Source organism: Eublepharis macularius, chromosome 5 (genome assembly GCF_028583425.1).
Source record: "Eublepharis macularius isolate TG4126 chromosome 5, MPM_Emac_v1.0, whole genome shotgun sequence".
Taxonomy (NCBI): domain Eukaryota; kingdom Metazoa; phylum Chordata; class Lepidosauria; order Squamata; family Eublepharidae; genus Eublepharis; species Eublepharis macularius.
Window position 1 is genome coordinate 87,032,777 of NC_072794.1, and position 24,001 is coordinate 87,056,777.

The 24,001-nt window shown below is 44.8% G+C and overlaps 2 protein-coding genes across 2 annotated transcripts; both read left to right on the forward strand.

The window, feature by feature from the left end:
- Positions 1-271: 271 nt before the first annotated feature.
- Positions 272-21,731, forward strand: TXNDC12 (thioredoxin domain containing 12). The gene is made up of 7 exons (XM_054981716.1): positions 272-438; positions 2,295-2,355; positions 7,202-7,254; positions 19,025-19,098; positions 19,527-19,596; positions 19,671-19,754; positions 20,819-21,731. The coding sequence occupies exons 1-7, from the start codon at positions 345-347 to the stop codon at positions 20,896-20,898; spliced, it is 516 nt and encodes a 171-aa protein (XP_054837691.1). The 5' UTR covers positions 272-344; the 3' UTR covers positions 20,899-21,731.
- KTI12 (KTI12 chromatin associated homolog) lies at positions 3,367-7,192 on the forward strand. The gene has a single exon (XM_054981715.1). It carries the CDS (start codon positions 3,381-3,383, stop codon positions 4,161-4,163), a length of 783 nt encoding a protein of 260 aa, XP_054837690.1. The 5' UTR covers positions 3,367-3,380; the 3' UTR covers positions 4,164-7,192.
- Positions 21,732-24,001: the final 2,270 nt, after the last annotated feature.

The window sequence follows — 24,001 nt, forward strand, 5'->3', positions numbered from 1 at the left end:
GCTGTGAGACAACAGTTGATTCGTAACCTCGGTAATGACTTTACTTTTTTCATAAATCTTGAAGAACACCAATTGTGCTAAAGGTTCCTCCCGCGGCATATAGCGATCGATATCTCTTTAAAAAATACTCCCGCTAAGATTTCCCATCTATCTATGGATCTATGCCCATCCAGGTTGTGTGAGCAGTATATTTTAATTCACACCGGATCCAAATCACTGGCACACACACCCCACATCCGCCTGAAAACATCACTTCCTTTGCAGACTAAAATTAATCGGATATTGTTCAGGGGTTGGCTGTGCTGATTGGAGTAACAGAGCTTGTGAAGGTCCTGGTTGGCATTATGAAGGTTCATTCTGCAGCGTTTTCTCCTTTTTTTCTTTGTTTCTTCAGTCAGTTGTTATTTACAGTTTCGGCTGGAGAAGGGCTTGGAAAAGGTTAGCCATCAATTTTCTTGCCTTTTAAAGTTTTGCGTGTGTTTTTAAATTACTGTGCTTTATAAACAATAAGTGGCAAGAATTTCTTTGCCGACCATTGGGGCACTCATCAATAGTATTTTTTAAAAGAACCTTTTAGCCTTTGCAAGTATGCAATGTTATCATTTAAGTTTTCAGGTATCCAAGAAATAATCGGTTGCAAGAATATAGTTGAATTAATGATGTGCAACGAAGGAAGCACATTCGTCTTGTACGAATAGAGGAGGGCAGGGAGTTCATAGTGTAGTACATTATAAAACTGCTAACATTTACAAGTTTATTACACATATGTTGCAGCCTACATGTGCATGCATTGTTGCATATGTTATTTTGACTGTCAGAGTTGCTTGGATCTCCTGAGAAATCTGCCCCTTGTTTCAGAATAGGTTAACATGAGAGATTAAAGAATGGTGTGGTACCATCTTCCTTATTATGAAATGTTTATGTAGCCACTGTACTCACGTTCTCTAGTAAATGCCTAAGTTACAGAAAATTAACATGGCCAGGATTACATCTGTTAGAGGAATACTGTTTTCTATGCTGTTCTGTTTCTAAGCCTGCAATTATTCAACAATGACCCTGTTACGACCCTTTCTTTCTCTTGGGTAGATTTGGTCTTTAAGCCTTTTATTCTTGCCCCTCTTGGTAGACTGCTGCCACCAGGAATTAAATTCTGGAATAACTTAAATTTCTCCTTTTAGTAACGTGCCCAAAGGTCAGGCCCCTGTGTGGTACTATGTGGCCTTGAGGAAAGGAATGGGATATAGGAATGACATAATATAAAAAAAACAAAGTAAACTTTTACTTTTATAAGAAGCATATTGGTTTCATATTATTTCTAAAACTTGATGGTTTCAAAAGAGTAGTTCTCAATTCTTAAAGTTACTTTACTTAAACCCAGTCACATAGTTCTTCTCTCAGGCTTCTCTCACAGTTTGCCTGCTTTTGATATTAATTTCTCAGTTATAAGTAAGACCTTTTCTCAGGCGCACACACAATTTGCCTGCTTTTCCCTGACTGAATGTTCTTTCACAAACACACAGTTAAGGCTTCCACACAGGTTATATTTCTCTCAGACAACATACACAAGCTCAGGCTGCACATAGCTTGCCTGCTTTCTCCTGATTCAATATTTCTCTCAGAACTGCTTAAAAATATTCAGGCTGCACACAGCTTGCCTGCTAAACCCAGACTCAATATTTTTCACAGACATGCTTAAACATGCTAAGGCTCTACATAGCTTGCCTCTCTTGCCCTGACTAAATATTTTCTCTCCACTCTGCATCTAAAACTGCATTCACTCTACCCACACTCCCAGTCATCAACCAATCATATCACTCACTCATCCCCCTCCTTCACCCCCACTCTTCATCTATACCACACCAAGCATTTAAAGACACATACATGCATTTACTTAAAATCATTACATACCCAGTTATAAATTTTGCTGCTAGTATCAATATCGAAATCAGTTCTCTTTTTAGGATAGAGAGGTTTTGTGTATCAAAGTTTTCTAGTAATTATAGTTAAGGGTTCACAGGGGACTTTATATTGTGTGATAATTCTACATCTTTCAGTATCTTGTCCCCAAATAAACTAACTTTTGAACATGGCCACCAGGAGTGCTAAAAATTAGTTGGGGTACATGATACATCATACTAAAGTAATCTTACTACGACTATTCTTCTAAATAATTTATTCCATTATAGCTGATGTGTGGTGGTGTGATAGACTAAGAAGTGTGTAGTTATGAGCAATTATTTGTGTCCTGTATGATTAACATATGGTAAATTATGTATCACATTTTTTCTTCCAAGGTTTTGGAGATCATATTAATTGGAGGACGCTAGAAGATGGGAAAAAGGAGGCAGCGGCTAGGTATGTTTTGCTCTTTCAAAAATTCTATTGTTCTTGGTGAGACTTGCTTCTACATAAATAGTATGAAGGCTAAAACTCATAGGACTAGACTTATGGCTAACCAACGTCCTGCAATAATATTCAAACCGGCATACCAAAGAATTTCTGGTTATATGTTCTCCTTTCCCCCTTGCCTTTCAACTTCTATGAAGGCAGTTATGAGAGAAAAAATCCAGTCCTAAGTATTTTTATTCTGAAGTAAATTCTAGTACATTCAAAGGAACTTAAAGTCTTTTAAATCACTGGGCTTAGGTGTGCTTAACTCTGTGCCACTGCAGTTCTAAGCAATCGAAAGACCTAAAGGCATGGAGCCTTTAATAATACTGTAATTTTGCAGACATAAGTGTGCAGTATTTACAACATTTGTGAATCTGAGTATGTAAGAAGCTCATACTTAAATCCTACAATAAGACTTGAACTTTTATTTTGCTTTTGCAGTTAACAATAGCATTATAATGTTGTGCACGAGAGTAACTTGCTTTTAAAGAGATGTCTCTTTTTAGATACACAAGTCCTTTAATTTTAATTTATATACCTTTTGGATTATTATGTATTACTTTAACATAATCAACTGCTAGTATTAAACAGGACTGCAGAGTTGCAAGTTGTGAGACCCTTCAGTTGTGAGGCCTTTCAGTTTTTGATAAGAGTTATTTATAGATTTAATTTTTAGTTTGGCATCTCTTGAGGCAGGATCTGGCAGGGCTTCAGATGTATGAGATTTTGCTTTGGTAGCCTGGAAAACCACGCCTGGAAAACCGCTCTTCTTGAGGCCCTGCCCTTCAGAAGAGAAACGGCAGCCGCGTGCCTCTGGATTCCGATCACTTCCGAAGCTGTGGCCCTTCCATGCGTCCGCTCGGCGCTTCCCTTACTGACGCACTAGCGCTCCGAGAGCTCCTCTCCCCCAGTCGTCTTTTCCCCTCCCCGGAAAAGGGAGTGCCTAGCGACGCCGGTGGCTGCTCTTCTCCGGAGTGAGGCGAAGAGCAATGCCGCTGGTAGTGCTGTGTGGGCTGCCGGGGAGCGGCAAGAGCAGGCGAGCTGAAGAGTTGCGGGCGGCGCTGAGGGCCAAGGAGGAGAGTGGCGGCGAGCGGCGAGTCTTCGTGGTGGCCGAAGCAGAGGTGGCGGCGGGGGGAAGCGGCGGCAGGGCTGCGTTGCGAGCGGAGGCGGAGCGGCTGCTGAGCCGGCGGGACGTGGTTATCGTGGACGCGGGCAGCGAACTGAAGAGCTTCCGCTACGAGCTGTACTGCCTCAGCAAGCACGCGGGGACCCCGCACTGCCTCGTCCTGTGTCCCGGCGGCGCTCCCTGCTCCGATAGGCCTCCCTTGGAAGCGCCGGACTCACGCAACCGCTGGGACTGGCCGCTCTTCATGGCGCCCGCCGACCTCGCAGAGCCGCTTCCGCTGCCGGAGATTCGCGCCGCCCTCTTCGAGCGCTGCCCGCCTCCCCCCAATAAGTCCACGCGCTCCCAGCCCCTCCAAGCCGCCGGGTTCCTTCACCAGCTCGACCTCCTCACGCAGGACATGGTGGCCGCCCTTATGGCCGCGCAGAGGAACGGCGCCCAGCCCGGCCAGTTCGTCTCGATGGCGGTCGACGGGCTAGGCCAAGAGGCTCAGGGGTTGCTGCTGAGCCGGCCTGTCAGCCTCGCGGAGTTAAGCAGGCTCCGCAGACAGTTCCTCAACTATGCCAAGATGCATCCTGGAGAAGGGGAGGAGAATCTACCCCAGCTGGGCGGCATGTTCTTACAGTACTTGAGCCGCAACTTGCAGTGAGCGACTGGAGCCCGCTCGTTCTCCTGAGTTCCTGGGACAGAACCTAATCTGTTTGGCCTGCTACCTATTCTCTGGACGTGGAGCAATTCAGCTAGTCACCAGCTAGCAGCGCAACCAGCAAGCACAAACTTAGGAGCCTCGATCGGTGGACTATCAGCTTCTTCACACTCTGCTGCACTGGAGCTTAATGCGTTTGAATATTGAGGGAAATGAAAATGACCGAGGGAAGGATGACCAGCATTCTGTCATCAACACAGGATCCCTTAATAACAGACAGCTAGTCACAGCCAAATAAGTTTCCCTGGTCACTTGTCTTTTTTTTTTTAAAGTATTTTGAATGATTGATGTTTGTAACTGATGCTGTATGTATGTCTCCAGTTGAGAAGAATGTAGATATTATCTATTAATAAGATGTCTGCTAACTACCCATTCTGAGCTCAGTGTTTTGAAATACATACTAGAAAGGATACTTCTCTGTATTCTATTTTATTTACTTTATTTCTAGCCTACATTTCTTGCTGAGTCTCAAGGCGTTAAACAAGAAGCAAACTATTCCATGAAGTACAAAGTGCTTTAGGAAGCCACAACATCAGAGCAGACAGAACAGTAAGATTCTTGCTATCTACCTGAAATAGAACAAAGCAGTTTCATATTCCTAATGGGCACATATGTTAAAACAAGGAAATTCCATAATCAAATCACATGGTACTGAATCTGTTGTTCCCCACAGTAAATGGATCCCCAAAATTTAAACGGATGTGCACGTTCTATATTAAGTTTATATTTTTCCTTCAGTATTGTGGCTCATGGAATAAAACTGTTCTTAAACAGGCTTCTGCTTTTCTTTCTAAGGTACACTTAGCACTAAGGTTAGCAGTAAGCAGTCAGACATAGAAGTTGAGTTGTATGTAGCTATTGTAATTTTCCCTGCTAGTTGTGGATTTTATTAGAACCATTTTGTTAATATATTTTTTGAGCTTTAGTGGAAAATATATAGAATGTCATTTCCCACATCAAGGCAGTAAAGGGCATAACAGTTACATGCATTTAGAAGCACCTCACAGTTGTGAGCAAGGCTTAAGGGTATGAAAAGATGGGACAGTAGGTAAACAAGGAATAAGACACAGGACAAAGGAGGTAGGAAGAGCAAAGGGAATGGCTCTCTTTATGTATTTACACACACAAAAAGACAATCCTGAATGTAAGTCAATTTCCCTAAAAAAATTTATATGCGAAAGACTTGTTATTATGCTAAATAACTATAATGATGGACCCTTCATTTTCTTGAAGACTCGTGGAGAAAAAAATTAGTTTTCCTTTGTGGTAAATATGGTGTTTGATCACAAAGAAACTTTAGAATGCAGATTTTAGTTTTGACCAGATAATATTAGATATTGTATTAGATAATAAAAGAAAAGCAGCAGTTTTTTCTTTTCCTTAAATTATACCCCACCTTTCTCCTCAGTGGGGACTCAAAACAGCTTATATTGACCTCTTTGACCAGCCTCTTAGGTACTGCCTAGATTTTTTCCTACTCACCTCTGACAAACTCAGGTGACTGGGAGATGGTCACATTATACTTGTAAATCCTAGGCATGGTCCTACAAGTCACTTGCATGTCTAGAGATGGATTCATAGAAACACTAATAGAAACTAATAATACAGGTCTAATATATTGATGGTTGCTGTTGCCCATTAAACCTGATTTTTTGTAGTATTTATTGAAAGATTCCTTCTTATTGACTATTGCCTACCTTGGTACATGTTGCTTTTATAAGGAAATGTACCTCATGGAAGGGAAATGTGTGGAAAGGTATACATATGGTTATGTCTGAGACTGTTTAATAGCAGTACAGTCTTTACAGAGTTATTCCAATTTAAACCCATAGATTTCACTGGGCTTAGACTGGAATAACTTCATAAGATTACGCTTTAGAGGTCCTTCTGAAGCTGCATAGGAATTTTGCAATGCTCTGAAAACTTATATTGGAATGCATTTTTTTAACAGTGGTAGAAAATAAAGGGTTGGAAATAATCAGTGTTTAGTGTGGCTATGTATTGTAGGTTTACACTTTAGAATTTAAATAGCATTGCCACCTTTGTATTAGATAATAAAAGAAAAGCAGCACAGTTTTTTCTTTTCCTTAAATTGTACCCCACCTTTCTCCTCAGTAGGGACTCAAAACAGCTTATATTGTCCTCTTCTCCATATTATCCTCACAACAACCCTGTGAGATAGGCTAGGCTGAGTGTATGTGTAACTGGCTCAGAGGCACCCTGGTAGCTTCCATGGAAACTTGAAGATTCAAACGTGTGTCTCCCAGATCATAGTAGGACATTCTAACCACCCTGGTTCAAAGCATATGATTTATTAGGTAACAGCATCTCATAGTATAATGCTTTTCACTGTTTATTGTGGGGATGGTGTGAGGATGGCTGCAGTGTTCTGACAATTTAACATAAAATGGCTGCATGTTAACTAAGTAGTCGTGAAATCCGTTGGCAACTACTTATTTTAATATCCAGAATTATCTTTAGCACAGTAAGGCAAAGCATTTTTGAGGTAAGATAGTGTAAGAAGACAGCTTGCTAGTAAATTGTATACTTGGCCCATGGAGGGTACACAGATCTACTCAACAATTCCCATTGTGGTAAGTAGGATGATGATAAGGAAGGGATAACATTCAGTTTAAGTGGGTTTTTCCTGCTGACCTAAGACAAATAGATTAACTTGGAAGAAATCCCATTGCAATTGGGGAGACTTACAGAGAAATCCTAAAAGAAGTTACTCCATTCTAAGCTCATTGATTTCAATGGAACTTAGACTGGAGTAACTCCTCTTAGGATTGCACTCCTAGTTACAACTAAACATGCATAGTATGATGTAATCCTGTTATTGAATATGAAACACCGCATCAAGATGTTGTGATCTGGAAATAAAGCCTCAACAAGATTTTCTTTATAGAAACCAGATTCAGAAGTTGCATCAAGGGAGATGAAATACAGTAATTGTGTGTCTTGTCTTGGTATTTTTTCAGTGGGTTGCCCATCATGATAATCATTCACAAATCTTGGTGTGGTGCTTGTAAAGGTAAGATAAACTTTCCTTAGCAGCCATGACTACTTTACATCTTTAGTTCATAACCTGTGACCTGAAGTGGAAAAGTCTAACAGCAATTTTAGTTTACGTTGTCATTTTAAAAAAAAGTTTGGAATACATTCTTGTTTAAATGTTAACGTTTGATATGTAGCTAGGTAGTTTAACTTAGTAAAGTATCTCTCCCACCTCCCACAGTGATAAAATTGAGGCCTCCCTTAATTCTGTCTAGTGGATTCAACTATAAAGTATGTTTTCATTTAGCTTAGGAATTTTTCACTAGAAACATTGGTCATCACTTAAACCCCTGGACTTGTCTGAAGGCCTGCTACAGAGGAGAGCAGGCTATAAATCAAATCAAATAAAAATAAAAGAGAGCTTAATTTCCATGTCATTGTCCTATTATGTTCACGTTACACTTTGCTAAACAGTTTTGGAGTTGTGGGGTTTTTTTTGGTGTTGAAAAGATTATTTAAAACATTTATATGCCGCTTTCCAGCCAAACAGGATCTCCAAGGTAGTAAACAACAGAGATTAAAACATTAAAATGTTTAAAATGTATATATAAACACATTAAAAACATATAGACATGTAAACAGATGTAGGGTGCAAGGTATGCTGTCTTAATATGTTTTATTGCTGTATTTATATGACTGCTACCAGAGTTTTAATTGTTTTTATTGTATGTATTTAGATGTTGTTAATCCGTTCTGAGCCCACATGTGGGGAAAGCGACTACAAATAAAATAAACACACATAATGAGGGAGGAGGGCCAATAAGAGTTTACTGGGGGTACACCAAATGAAACAAAAGGTCTCCCTGTTCCGGCAGAAGACAATGATGGAGATAGTTGAATCTCCTCAAGAAAGGAGTTCCAAAGTTTTGGCAGCATGACTGAAAAGGCCCTTCCCTGGGTTGCCATTTCATCTAGCCTCAGATGGTGGGGGCACCTGAAACAAGGCCTTCAGCGATGACCGGAGCAGATGGGTAGGTTCATATGGGAGAAGGCATCCCGTAAGGTATGCTGGTCCCAAGCCATATAGGGCTTTAAAGGTCAATACCAGCACCTTGAATTGGCTATCGCAGGCAAATTAGAAATCAGTGTAGTTATAACAAAACCCCTTCACCAATCCAGTCAGTGCTCTGGCTGCAATCAGTACAAATACTGATTGCAGCTTCCAAACAGTCTTCAAGGGCAGTGTAATGATTTTAAGTGTGCGTGCGTGCGTGCGTGCGTGCGTGTGTGTCTTTAAATGCTTGGTATGGTACAGATGAAGTGTGAGGGTGAAAGAGGGGTGAGTGATATGATTGGTTGTGTGGGCGGAGTGAATGCAGTTTTTAGTTACTGAGGAAGAAAAAAGATTCAGTCAGGGCAAGAGAGGCAAGCTGTATGCAGCCTGAGTATTTTTAAGCAGTTCTGAGAGAAATATTGAGTCCGGAGAAAGCAGGCAAGCTGTGTGCAGCATGAGCTTGTTTATGTTGTCTGAGAGAAATATAACCTGTATGGAAGCCTTAACTGTGTGTTTGTGAAAGAACATTCAGTCAGGGAAAAGCAGGCAAACTGTGTGCGCCTGAGAAAAGGTCTTACTTATAATTAAGAAAGAAATTTAATATCAAAAGCAGGCAAACTGTGTGTGAAGCCTGAGAGAAGAACTATGTGACTGGGTTTAAGTAAAGTAACTTTAAGAATTGAGAACTACTCTTTTGAAACCATCAAGTTTTAGAAATAATATGAAACTGATATGCTTCTTATAAGTTTACTTTGTTTTTTTATATCCCAAAGTATCTGTCATTCCTATATCCCATTCCTTTCGTCAGGGCCACATAGTACTACGAAGGGGCCTGACCTTTGGGCACGTTACTAAAAGGAGGAATTTTTAATTATTCTGGAATTTAATCCCTGGTGGCAGCAATCTACCAAGAGGGGCAAGAATATAAGGCTTAAAGACCAAATCTACCCAAGAGAAAGAAAAGGGTCGTAACAGGCAGCCTCACATAGAGTGCATTGCAGTAATCTAATGTAGATTTTACTAGGTCATGCGCCACAATGGCAAGATCTTTCCTGCCTAGGAAGGGCTGCAGCTGGCTCACCAGCTGGAGTGATAAAGAGGCAAAAATCCTACCCACTCACCTAGCCGAGCTGAGAAGAACCGTGTGAGCAGTACCAATATGCTGTATAATACAAATGTTTGTAAAAGTTTTTATCAACACCATATACACATTTATTTACTACAAAAGGTGCATGTAAGTTCATAACCACTGCCATAAACCATAACTAACTGCTACATACAGAATTCATATCAACAGCAGAGTAAACCTTGACTGATAAGCGTGCGTGTCCTCAAGCAAAAAACCAGTCCTGCAATTGTTCTTTGTAAGTGTATTCCAAATCTCAATGCTGAGAACACCCGCTGATGTTATGTAGTCCGATGCAAAATCCCTGGAAAGGAGATGTCGGTGGTGAGAAAAGATGATATTATCCTCAGGTGGGTGTGTGATGCACTGCTTGGAGACCCCCAAAGGGGGCTCTTGCGCCCAGCAAGCTCCCGGATGTCTTAGGCTTGTTTCATATACATTTCCTCATGGGGCGATGTGTGTCCCACCTCAAAACGATCTCTCTATAACATAAAACACTCAAGTAAATATCTATTCCCTCCTTCCACACTGCCTCTGACCCTCGACTTTCCATACACTTACCCAACTCCCCTTCACAGAAAATGAGCTCTCATGTGCTGATTCTCAACGCACCTTCAGGGATCAGTTTGCAAATGTAATGTCCGCCCCCTATATGTATCTTCAAACGACTGGTTGCAAATTAAAGCTGTATCTACCCTGTAAGAGAGAGACCATGCATAATCTTGAATCAACCTAAATAACAACTCAAGTTCCAATCTGAATTGAGGCCCTTGGGCTGTAAGGTTTGAAGACGAAAGATCCATTCCGCTTCTCTTCTGAGGAGATCATGTTGAAAGTTCCAATGTTCTTCTGTCATAGCCCAGTCTGAGAGTGAGGTCTCCTCTGGAGGAGAGGAGCCTCGTGTAGCCAGCCAGGACTCCTCAGGAGAAGAAGAGTTCTGTGTAGCCAGCCCTAGCCCTGACTCAGCAGAAGCCAGCAATCATGAGCAGCAGCAGCTGGCTGATCAAGGCTCACAGCTAGCAGCTGAGACACCAGCACCCTCTAGCCCCAATACCACAGGGGAAGCTCAGCCAGGAACTTCCACAGGGGAGGCTCAGTCAGGGACTGCCAGCACCACAGGGGAAGCCCAGCCAGGGGCTTCCACCCCCCCAGGCTCACCCACACCTAGAGAGCGCCGCAGGCAGCGCCAGAGACTGGAACTGCAGGAGAGACGGCGCAGTGCTCGTCTCCTGAGCCAACGCCAGCTGCTGGAGAGTGATGATGAGTAGCATCAGGATGGAGCCCCAGCAGCTGGCTGAAAATCACGCCTGGCTATAAAAGCCAGTCAGGAGCAACTGCCAGGCGTGGAAGCAACGTGTCAACTACCTGCAACCACTCCCTGGTACCTTGTGTCTTGCTCTTGCCTGCACCTTGATTTGATACCCTCGTGCTCTGACTTACGGACTGGACTTGGCTTGGCTTTTTGGATCCTGGAGGCAACCCTGGAATTAACCTTGTGCTCTGACTACGGACTGGACCTGGCTTGTGACTTTTGAACACCCCTTGGCTTCGTGCTAGTACCTGGACTCCCAGCTTGGGCGGGCCCAGCCCATGACAGATTGCTTCCACCACAAAACTTCCCAGCATGGACACGGCGATGCCCACCCTGGGGAGCCTGGCTCTGCTGCAGGATCAGGTACTGCAATTGACTCAAGCACTGGTGACTTTGCAGCAGCAGATTGCCACCCTACTTGCTGCCCCTGCTGCACTGCCGCCTGCTAAATGCCCAGTAAAGCTTCCTGACAGTTTTGAGGGCGATGTGGAGGAATTCCCAGCATTTCTTGCCCGCTGCCAGCTATATATTGAACTCCGGGCCAGAGACTTTCCCACAGATAAAAGCAAGGTCGGCTTTATCCTCAGCCTGTTAAAGGGGCAGGCGGCAAGATGGGCCACACCCTTGTTACTGGCCAAATCCCCACTGCTAGGGGATTTCCCAAACTTTGTGGCCCACATTTCTGCCGCCTTTGCGAACCCCCTGAAGGCCATCAAAGCAAACCAAAGAATACGTGCCCTCACCCAGGGGAATGGGACTGTGGCCCAATACACCACTGAATTCCAGTTACTGGCCCAGGACCTGGGCTGGAACGAAGCTGCCCTCGCCGACCAGTACCTGGAGGGCCTATCTGAAGAGGTATTGGATGAAGTGGCCCGATCCGAACGACCGAGAGAACTACAAGCGCTCATTCTCCTATGCTTGCGAATCGATGGGCGGCTAGAGAACCGGAGACAAGCCCGTGTGCTAAGCTGTCCTCCGCCCCAGGCCTCACCTGCCAAGGCAGCAGAACTAGCACCCTCGAGCATGCCTTGTACCCATTTGCCTCCTGAGGAGAAGGAGCGGCGTCACACCCACAACCTCTGCTGGTACTGTGGTGGGGTGGGCCACTACGCCAATGACTGCCCTGCAAAAAGGAGGGCCCCAGCTTTAGCTCTGGAGCGGACTCCTGCTAAACAACTTGTTGGAACAGCCAATGCCTCCTGTGACCATCCCGAACCATTCCTGGTGCCTGTAAAGCTGTGCCTGCCCGACGGCCGATGCCTATTTGTGTATGCCATGGTAGATTCAGGGGCATCCCGCTGCTTCATGGATATCAAGTTTGCCGCACAGCACAGGATTCCCTTGCGGGCAAAGAAGACCCCCACCGTAGTGGAGGCCATTGATGGGCGGCCTCTGCGTTCTGGGCCAGTGGTCAAGGAAACCCAGGACCTTCTCTTGCAGATCCAGCATCACCGTGAGCAGCTCTGCTTCGATGTTGTGGGCATCCCCCACTTTCCGCTGGTCCTGGGGCTCTCCTGGCTCTGTTGCCATGATCCGGTTATTCGGTGGGGCCAGCAGGACCTTCGCTTCCGGACACCCTGCCCACATGAAAATAAACGCATGGGTCCAATTGCAGCCGCTGCACAAGGGGCCTTTGCACTACCGGAGATATATGCAGATTTTGCAGATGTGTTTGAGGAAAAAGGGGCAGACCAACTCCCCCCGCATCGGTCGTATGACTGTGCTATTGACTTAATCCCCGGCGCTCCCCTGCCAGTGGGACGCCTGTACTCGTTATCAGAGCCTGAGCTGGCCGCACTCCGGGACTTCCTCACAACCAATCTGCGTCGAGGATTCATCCGCCCCTCCACCTCGCCCACCTCTGCCCCAGTCCTCTTTGTTAAAAAGAAAAGTGGAGAACTCCGGCTCTGCAATGACTACCGGGCCCTGAACAAAATCTCTGTCCGAGACCGGTATCCACTGCCACTGATCTCCGACCTCCTGGAGCAAGTTAAGGGAGCCCAGATCTACACCAAGCTGGATCTTCGGGGAGCCTACAACCTGGTGCGCATCCGGGAAGGCGATGAGTGGAAAACTGCCTTTAGTACCAGGTATGGACAATACGAGTACATGGTAATGCCCTTTGGCCTGACTAACGCGCCCTCGGTGTTTCAGAGGTTTATGAATGATATCTTTCGTGACCTGCTGGATCAGTTCGTCATCATTTACTTGGATGATATATTAATTTATTCCCGGAACCCGGCTCGACACCCCCAGCACGTGCGCATGGTGCTGCAAAGACTCCGGCAGCACGGCCTGTTTGCCAAGCTGGAAAAATGTGCATTCCACCTGCCTGCCGTAGAATTCCTCGGCCATGTGATCTCGCCCCGGGGTATCCAAATGGACCCAGCTAAGGTCGAAGCGGTACAGACCTGGCAACCCCCCCGCTCACGGAAGGATGTGCAACGATTTCTGGGGTTTGCCAACTACTATCGGCAGTTCATCCCCCAGTTTGCATCCATAGCTGTTCCCCTTACCCGGCTTCTCCGGCCTCGAGAACCCTTCCATTGGACACCAGAAGCCAATGAGGCATTCCAGACCTTGAAGGCACGCTTCATCACACAACCGGTACTCCGATCCCCAGATCCCCAGCTACCCTTCGTAGTTGAGGCGGACGCCTCCAGCACTGCCATCGGAGCGGTGCTCTCACAACGCGCAACCTCCTCCAGCGTCCCCCAACCCTGTGCCTACTACTCTCGCCAGCTTACCCCTGCAGAAAGGAACTATACCATCTGGGAGCGGGAGCTGCTGGCAATAAAGGCAGCCTTCGAGGTTTGGCGGCACCATCTGGAGGGGGCTCAACACCCTGTCCGAGTGCTCACTGATCACCGGAACCTTGAACATCTCCAAACCGCCCGCCGCCTCAACCAGAGGCAGATCCGCTGGTCATTGTTCTTCTCCCGCTTTGACTTCAGGATCACGTATGTCCCCAGTTCCCAGAATAAGAAAGCCGATGCTCTGTCCCGGAAACCAGAGTACAACTCATCCCCAGGCTGGGAAGAGCCTCTAACTACTATCCTGGCTCCCGAAACTTTCGCTGCCGCGCAACCCTCCCAGGGGCTGGTTGAGGAGATACTGGCTCAACAGGTACTGGACTCAGTTGCCCAGAAATACCTCCAGAAGGTCCGGGAGCCGCACCAGCTCCAGGCGGATGGCTTCGCAGAGGAAGAGGGGCTACTGACCCATCGAGGCCGAATTTATGTACCACCTGGCCCGCTGCGAACGAAAGTCCTGCAACTGGTCCATGATTCCAGACCCGCTGGGCACTTCGGTCGCCACAAGACAACCCATCTCTTGACCCGTGACTTCTGGTGGCCCCGGGTGCAATCAGATGTGGCCCGGTACGTGGCAGCCTGTGAGACGTGTAGGCGGGCCAAGGATTCCCCTGGCAAACCCTCCGGCCTTCTGCATCCGCTACCCACACCCACCGGGCCATGGAGGACTATTTCCATGGACTTCATTACAGATCTGCCCTGCTCCAAAGGCCATACCTGCATCCTGGTGGTGGTGGACTTATTCACAAAAATGGCCCATTTCATTCCCTGTTCTGGACCCCCCACCGCTCAGGACACTGCACACCTGTACCTTCAGCATGTCTTTCGACTTCACGGGCGACCGGACCATGTAATTTCCGATCGGGGAGTTCAATTCACCTCTAGGTTTTGGCGGGCACTGCACTCCCTTCTTGGCACCCAAGTCCACTTATCCTCAGCACACCATCCCCAGTCCGACGGGCAAACGGAACGCACCAATGCAACCCTGGAGCAGTATCTGAGATGCTATACAAACCATCAACAGGATGACTGGCTAGCCCTACTGCCTTTGGCCGAGTTCGCATATAACAATGCAGTGCACTCCTCCACCCAACAGACCCCCTTTATGGCTAACTATGGCCATCACCCTCGCTTCTTTCCTAGCACCACACCCTCGTCAGGAATCCCAGCTGCGGACGATCGCCTCCAGGAACTTCAATCCATGCATGAGCTGTTGCGGGAGCAACTCCAGCTTGCCAAGGAAAACTACAAGGGAGCTGCGGATCGGAAACGGCAACCTGGTGTTCCCCTGTCCGTAGGTGACCAGGTCTGGTTATCCACCCGCCATATCCGCAGCCAACGGCCCTCCAAAAAGCTGGATGCTCGGTTCCTTGGACCCTTCGTGATCACCGACCAGGTGAACCCCGTAGCCTACCGCCTGCAACTACCACCGACCCTCCCGATCCATCCCGTGTTTCATCGGTCCCTTCTAGTCCCGGTGTCACCCCCAGACCTGCACCATCCCGGGCCACCACCTCCTCCACCTCCGATTACCATTGAGGGGCAAGAAGAATATGAGGTCGCCCAGATCCTGGACTCCCGTCGCCGGCGGGGGCAAGTGCAGTACTTGGTGGACTGGAAGGGGTATGGACCGGAAGACCGCTCATGGGAGCCGGCTGTGAACATTCATGCCCCCCGTCTAGTCCGACAATTCCATCGGGCCTATCCTCAGAAACCGGGGGCGCCCGGGCCACAGAGGAGGGGGGGCCTTGGGAGGGGGGATGGTGTCATAGCCCAGTCTGAGAGTGAGGTCTCCTCTGGAGGAGAGGAGCCTCGTGTAGCCAGCCAGGACTCCTCAGGAGAAGAAGAGTTCTGTGTAGCCAGCCCTAGCCCTGACTCAGCAGAAGCCAGCAATCATGAGCAGCAGCTGCTGGCTGATCAAGGCTCACAGCTAGCAGCTGAGACACCAGCACCCTCTAGCCCCAATACCACAGGGGAAGCTCAGCCAGGAACTTCCACAGGGGAGGCTCAGTCAGGGACTGCCAGCACCACAGGGGAAGCCCAGCCAGGGGCTTCCACCCCCCCAGGCTCACCCACACCTAGAGAGCGCCGCAGGCAGCGCCAGAGACTGGAACTGCAGGAGAGACGGCGCAGTGCTCGTCTCCTGAGCCAACGCCAGCTGCTGGAGAGTGATGATGAGTAGCATCAGGATGGAGCCCCAGCAGCTGGCTGAAAATCACGCCTGGCTATAAAAGCCAGTCAGGAGCAACTGCCAGGCGTGGAAGCAACGTGTCAACTACCTGCAACCACTCCCTGGTACCTTGTGTCTTGCTCTTGCCTGCACCTTGATTTGATACCCTCGTGCTCTGACTTACGGACTGGACTTGGCTTGGCTTTTTGGATCCTGGAGGCAACCCTGGAATTAACCTTGTGCTCTGACTACGGACTGGACCTGGCTTGTGACTTTTGAACACCCCTTGGCTTCGTGCTAGTACCTGGACTCCCAGCTTGGGCGGGCCCAGCCCATGACATCTTCATTCCGTGCTACATATAAGATCGTATAAGTTAAAGAGGTAGAACCGCTGTGTTGGGTGGAGTAATGTTCAACTAGTGGTGCCTCCTGGACCTTGTTGCGTATTCTAGAAATATGTTCGCTGATCCGAACGTGTGCCGGGCGGATAGTACTGCCCACGTACAATTTGTTGCATGGGCATCTAATGACATACACCACCTTGGCTGTCTGACGTGGAGAAGTGGTTGAGGCCAAATTTCAAAAACCTCCCATCATTCTGAATCTCATGCTGTGGCCAGACCAGTGGGCACACTTTGCAGTGACCACATGCAAAGTGCCCCCGTGGAAGGTTGGTGCTATGTGCTCTTGATCCAAATCTAGTGTGTACCAGACAGTCTCCGATGCTTCTTGTCTTCTTAAATCCGACGACAGGGGGTTGTTGACACCCAGGTATGTCCGATATTATATGCCAGTGCTGCAAGATGATCTTCTTGATTTCTATGGCTAGAGGAGTATATTCTAGAAAGCATGTGATGGCAGTTGACGTTGTCTTTACTTTGGATTCCAACAACTTCTTCCTGACAACCAGATCTGCCCTCCTCTTGGCCTGTTGCACAATCTTAAAGGGATAGCCCCTCTCCCGAAAGGCTTGACACATCTCTCTACTCCCCACCTGATAGTCACTGGCTCGGGTTGAGTTTCTCTTCAAACGCAATAATTGCCCGTAGGGGATGTTTCTAACCAAGTGTCTAGGATGGTAGGATGTATAACTCAAATATGAGTTTCTATCCGTGTGTTTCTTGTATGGTCTGACTCCAATCCTATTGGACTGATCCCGAAAAGTCACAACATCTAGAAAACTAATGCAGGAGGCGTTAGTTACCGCAGTGAACGAAATGTTGGGATCAAGTTGATTCATCCATACTCCAAACACTGCTGCTTCTTCCCTTTCCCTATACAGAATGTAAACGTCATCAATGAATCTGAAGTATTTGATTATTTTGTCAAAAAAAAGGATTCTGGTCAGGGGCCAAGATGTATTCAGATTCCAACTGTCCCATTATACAGCATATTGGTACTGCTCACACGGCTCACCAGCTGGAGCTGATGAAAAGTGCCCCTGGAAGAAAAGAGGAGAAGCCACCCTGCTGGCTAGGGTGGGAATACAGTTGCTAGTTTTCCATAGCCCCCCAGCAGGGGGGGCAATATTAGTATATTATGTAGTATTAATATTATTTCTGGGTCCCTATACTCCTGGCATGGGGGAGGCTACTAGGATTGCCAGGTCCCCATACCCTCCGGGTGATAGGGAGGGGACCTGCTTACTCATCATCAGGGGATTGTTTGCACACACATTTTGCACGTATGCTCTCAGCACCAGTGTGATTATGTTACTTCTGGGAGTGGTGTCATCACACTGGCCATGGAAGTGCTCTTGCATTTCACATGGAATTGATTCTCTGGAGTACTTCCACGGTTGGCACAATGACATCACTTCTGGAAGTGATGTCATCTTGTCCACTGGGAGTGCGCACGTGCAGCATTTGTGCCCAGGGTGCTCGCTGGTGGTGGCTGATCACTGGGCAACCTGCAAACTCCTGCTGGTTGTGAGAGATCAGTGGGTAAATGGGCAAACTGCTTGGAGGTTGTTCGCCATTGGCGGGCACCTGGGAACCCTAGGCAGGGAGGGGGACCACTGGGGATAGCAGCACGATGATGCCACTTCCAGAAGTGAAGTCATTGCACCATGACCAGGGGCTCATGTGCAAAGGTCAATCCTGGGATGAGTACAATCTCCCTACCCTCTCCAGGATTTAGTATTTCCACAGAGCCCATCTAGCGACCCTAATGTCTGTGTACACAAACACATACTGAAGTATAACATGACTACACTTAACAGTAGTTTGGAAAATATTTTTTTAAAGTTTCCAGCTTTAGGATGAAACTAAGGGAATTTGGAGGGGAAAGGACCCAGGAAGGGCCAGACATTGTAGGGAACAGTTAGCTGTGTTAGAAAGCTTTGTTGTTTTCTTGCTGACTCCTTTATGTGTTTTCCCTCTTTGTTGTAAATGTATCCTCCGTTAAACTTTCTCCTCAAAGTATTTTCCCACCTGTTATTGATTGCCTCTTTTTTATTTTATCTGGATTCTTGTGCCTCAGTCTCAACCAGTCACCTTGTAATGCCCTCAGCAGCAAAGGGGGGCTGTTAAGAAGGCTGAAGGGAGGGGGGGCATGCTTTGGGCTCTCCCTAGTTAAACTTCCAGACCAGAGTGGTGACAGCCAGTGAGGCCTTTACCTGCTCCAGGGCTGAAGGGAAGGGGGGGCGGGGGGGCGGCTAAAGCAGAAAAGTCCTTGCATGACCCCTCTCTCCCCTGACAGAGGCCCTTTAAAATTAATCAGCCTCCATTTTCCAGAAAACTGATCTTGTCACAGGTTCAGTTTCTGGCGGCCCATTACTCAGAAAGGATGCCTTGCTAAAGGCACTTGGGTAGTAGGGTTGCCACATCCCCCAGACATGAAAGTGGGGGATGGGAGCATGGAGTGGGGGCCCAGTCCCAAGATTTGGGACCAATTTTTACTAAATCACCCTGCATGTTCGACCCAGAGGTGGCTGGGAGTAGGGGATCCTCTATCCCCACTGCGGGAATGGGAACCCTGTTGGGGTTCCCAACTGAGATGTGCCTTGACTCCAAAGAAGGAAAAGCAAGCAAGAACTGATCTGCCATGTAGATCTAGCACACAGATTCATATAAGAGGAGATGGTCAAACAATAACAATTTTAAAAAATAATTAGTGACAATTAGTCATGTTTGTATCCTATGATAGCAATGAGACAAGTCAGTCATTATTAATTTATGCTCTGTTGATTTCAATAGGACTTGTGCATGGCTAACTTTACTGGGGTCAGGGCACTTGTGTTGAAGAAGATTTATATAGAAATTATGTCATGTACTTGGCCATTGTTTACATTTTTGCCTAATCTGTTTTCCTTTCTTTGATTTTCTTAGCTTTAAAACCAAAGTTTGCTGAATCTAAGGAAATTTCAGAGCTTGCCCATAACTTTGTAATGGTCAACCTTGAGGTAAAGTCAGTTTACATCAAGTCTTTGCTGTGACATTATAATGTAACATTTTCCATGTTTCCCCCCCGTTTAATAGGGTTTTTGACATATCCATAGATGTAGAATATAGATGAAAGACACTTTGTATTTCAAAAAAGAAAAAAACTCCTGTTCATTTATCTTGTATATTATTTTTGAACTATACATGCTTGAATGTACAAACGGTTGTCCTCAGAGTTATATCTTGCTGTTTTCACAAAAAAACCCACTGTAGACAAGTAGAAGCAATTATGGTAAATAACTTGCCATCTTTTCAAGGATTTTATGCTTGCTAAAGTTAAGTGACTGCTGGATTTTTAAAGAAGTTTTGAAGAAAAGTAAACTTCTAAGATGGGTTGTATATATGTGATTAATGGTGATGTTTCTTTATCGTCACCATTTATATGCAGGATGAAGAAGAACCCAAGGATGAAGCTTTTAGTCCTGATGGTGGCTATATTCCCAGAATCCTTTTTATGGGTAAGATATCAAAATTGTTGTTTTCTGCTCTTGGGTTTCCATTGGTTATTTTAATTGATCTCTCCATTTCACAGATCCCAGTGGAAATATCCATCCAGAAATCATAAATGAGAGGGGAAACCCAAGCTACAAGTATTTCTACACCAATGCTGAACAAGGTATGACCGGATTGGATCCAAATTGGGCTCCAGATCAGTTGACTACAACCATGGGCAGCTTTCTGATTTATTTTGCTGAGTGCTAGATTGTCCTTTTTAACAAGGAAGGTGAAACTAGAGATTGTACTTTGACGCTGGTATAACTAGAGATAATAATCAGAGATTGCTCAGGGGGAAAAAACCCTAGGCCGTAAATTGATAATGCCTTTGGCTTCTGCAGTATAATTACTGGAATCTATAGGGTTGCATGTGAACTTCCAGGCATATGTCAGGTCTTTTAAGTCTCAATACAAGAGTCTAAATCTCCAGAATAACCACTTCTAGAGGCTTGGGGAATCTTAAGAGTTTTCTAGTGCAGCAATGAGATATTGCAGTCAGAATTAAACATCAGTAAAGTTTCATTGGAAGTGGAAAAGGGCATGGGGCTCTTCGGATCCCAGACAGCATGTACATTTTCCTTTTCTTTTACATGCTAACAAGAGGGTAAGGGCAATCTGGCTTACTGCTTTTTATTTATCTTAGCAAATCTGGCCCCTTAAGTCCTGGAGCTGGTCCACCACACGTGCAGTTGGGCTATTCTCTTGGGATGTGGTATGATATTCTATTACAGTGACCTGAGCTTTAGATCTCTCCTGCTCAGCTAGATATGAAAAGTATAGATAGATTTCATGTAAGCTGTTCACATTCAGTTCTTACAAATATATTATTGAGACTGTTGGTGATGAATTGATATAAGCCATGCACTGCTGTTATTAAACAGTTGTGTCTGTTACCCAGGAAAAAAAAACATGATGGGAAACTCAGGAATCTTTCAAAAAATTTTCAAATCCTGTTCTGTTCTGGTCTTGTGTTAGGTAAAAGAGGGCAGATGAAGCTTCAACTTAAAAAATAGGAACAATGAAAGGGAAAAAATGAAAAGGATTGTATAGGAACATAAATTGTTTACTGTTCATGTGTGTTCACACTAAAAGTTTTCCTTAGTACTTAATGATAATAAGACAATAGTAATCTATCATATAAAATGAAACAAATCCAGTATAAATAATCTTTTCTTAATATTATAGTCATCCAAGGAATGAAGGAGGCTGAAGTGAAGCTGACAGGTGATGCTTTCAAGAAAAAACATCTCGGAGATGAATTATAATACACTGGAGATGTGTTTTATATAAGTTTGAAATCTAAAATATGATTTTTTATCCTTCCTAATATTTAGCCGATGAGGAATTGTAACTGCACCAGAAAGACCTTTCCCTACTGGTAACTTCTTAGATCAAATACACTCTTTTTCACATAATAAAATCAAGTAAAGCATTATTTTCCCTCTTACAGTGAGATGCTTATTTATAGGAGAATTAAAGCTATATTACTTGCATTATTTAATGAAAATGCCCTTTGATCCTGAAAGATTAAAAAAGAGCTTCAGTGAAGTTTAAGATGTAACTCTCCTTTTAAAATGTGTTTTTTAAATGTTAGGAAATGGTTAGTACATGATTTGTAGTGAGAACATTAGTGTTACAGAATAATCCCTTTGACTGTTACTCTAAACATGTTTCCTGCAAAGTCCTCACTTCAGTAGGGGCTTCCAGGTAAAAATGTTTAGGATTCTACTCTTGGGTTTTAATTCTTTCCCTGTGAATTATAACCACATACATACAAAGCCAAATACAGTGATGGTTCTAATGTGGACAGTTCATGAAGCAATTTCTGATCAGTTCAAGGAGTAGCATAAAGAATATTGGATGTATAAATATCTCTTCTTATAGAATTGCGTGTTCTGTTGCTTGATTTAGCCCGAAACGTAACTCTTACATTGTGCATTCATCTTTCAGTTGTTTTGTAAGCAGAAGAGAGAAAATATTCAAGTATTTTGTGTGTTAATTTCTTCTTTGAATATTCAGGGTGGATACCTTGTCTCATCACATTGTACTGTATTTTTGTACCAGGGTAAAAAAAATAAATTGATTTTTGATTTTTATATTTTCACTTCTCTCTCAATTTACTTCCTTCTCTTTTGGGGGATCCTGTGTTAGTGTTGAAATTGTGGGATTCCTGTTGAATGTGTATTTTTTCTCTCCTATGAAGTTTATATATATAGGATATCTGTACTCTTAAAGTCCAGTATCATACTTTAAGTGATCATAGTTGCAATCCTAAGAACACCTTCTTGGGAAAAAGCCCAGTTGACTAAAATGAGACTTACTTCTGAGTAGACCTGCTTAGGATTGTTCTTTATGTCAGTAACAGATTTTTCAGCATTTTATGGCTATCCAGCTACTTCAGCAAAATTAATGAAAAGGCCGTTGCCTAAAACTACCTGTTTTTATTGTAAAGAAAATAATTGCTTATGGCTCAAAGCAAACTTTCACCTCATACATTAAAAAAGTATTTGAACACCTAATATGCTTATTGCACACAAAGGCAGCCTATGCTGAATTATAGTCAAATGAAGTAGTGTGACAGTCACTTACGAACATATTTTCCTTTTTTGAATGCTAGGTTGTAGAATGAATGTTCTGTAGCAAGTTTCACTATTTGGTGGCCCTCTTAATAGTATCTAATAAGGATAATGACTTTAATCTTCAGTGCTTAAGGAGAAAATCCTTTCTGGTAGAATATTCCATTTTTGTCAAATCTAAGGAGCATTGGTCAGCTGTTGCTTCACCTTTAAATCTAATAATGTTGATTTGTCACATTCACCAGTTAACTGGATTATGCAAGAATTCTACTGCCTGGTCTTTTGAACAGCATCTATACTCCACTTACCTAAAACCTGAGCCTGGTACCTTGAATAAATTCTTACAAACAATGTCTCTTTTTATTTTTTTTAAAAAGCGGTTTCTCCTGTATTCTCTGGCTTTTTAGAATTGCTCCTGAACTTCTTTACATTCAAAGATTAGTTGACCTTGAGCCAAATGTGCAATGACCTTCCTAAGAGGGCACACACAAGCTGTACAATTAGATTCAGTTAGAGTGCTGCATTAATGTCTTCTGCTGTTGTCTCTTAGAGCAGGTTTACCCATGAACACCCTCACCCTTTGCAATTTCATCTTAACATGATCCTACCAACTGAGCTTAGCTGGAAGCAATTTTTGTGTAAACCAGTAGACCCACATAAGTTGTGTGTGCATATTTTATATCTTTTTGCCACAAAACACAAAAGTATTGTAACCACCATTGGAATGGTTGCCTATAGACTCACTCTCTAGAGGCATTGATATGTAAACTGCACGGGTGGTTGCCAGAGCACCAATCATGGCTCATATAACACCTATCCTCCGTCAGCTGAGCTGGTTACCGGTTGAGTACTGGGTCCGGTTCAAGGTTTTGGTGTTGACCTATAAAGCCCTATGCGGACTGGGCCCAGCATACCTTCGGGACCGCCTCTCCCCATATGATCCTCAGAGGTCGCTTCAATAAGCCACTAAGAACTTGCTGATGGTCCCTGGCCCCAGGGAGGTCTGCCTGGCCTCTACCAGAGCCAGGGCCTTTTTGGTCCTGGCTCCGACCTGGTGGAACTCTCTGTCTGAGGAAACTAGGGCCCAGCAGGATTTGTTATCTTTCCGCCGGGCCTGCAAAACGGAGATGTTCCACCAGGAATTTGGTGGGGGCTAGGCTGTCCTCTTGCCGGCCATACCACTGAAGACCTTCCACCACCCATGCAGGGAATTGCTGTATTTTAATATTTTATACCCACCAATTTTAATTGTTTTGATACAATGTTTTAATGTTTTTATAATGTTTTTACTGTTTTAAACTCTTGTTAAACCGCCCTAAGCCCGTCTGACAGGGAGGTCGGTCTAGAAATGTGATTAAATAAATAAACAAATTTCCATGTGAGTTTGGCCCAATACAGTTCTTTGGGGCTTATTCAGGTGAGCCATCCCCGAATCTTTAGTTGTTACTTGTTTCAGGATGTAAAACATACCAATGTCAACTTTTACATTTGCTTGAATATGTCTCAAGTCGAGTTCTTCCTATCATGCCTCTTGTTGGTTTAAATTCCATTTGGGAAGAAAGAATGAAATATGTAAAACTTTCAGTGGATTTATTTACATCAAACAAATTACTGCTTTACAAAAATATATATTACAAAAGTTATCTTAAATGCTTTCATTTGGGAAGTTGTTTTAAATAACTATTTTTTTACAACTCTTTCAGTTTACCAGCAGGTGGAGTAGCCTGTCTGTTCACTGCAGCTTCAATATATAATTACCAGCAAATCTATTTTATGTCTTATGTCTGTGATT

Coding starts and splice junctions, on each gene's coding strand:
- TXNDC12 (XM_054981716.1), top strand. CDS start 345: ATGAAGGTTCATTCTGCAGCGTTTTCTCCTTTTTTTCTTTGTTTCTTC. Junction 439..2,294: donor TGGAGAAGGGCTTGGAAAAG/GTTAGCCATCAA, acceptor TTTTCTTCCAAG/GTTTTGGAGATCATATTAAT. Junction 2,356..7,201: donor AAAAAGGAGGCAGCGGCTAG/GTATGTTTTGCT, acceptor GTATTTTTTCAG/TGGGTTGCCCATCATGATAA.
- KTI12 (XM_054981715.1), top strand. CDS start 3,381: ATGCCGCTGGTAGTGCTGTGTGGGCTGCCGGGGAGCGGCAAGAGCAGG.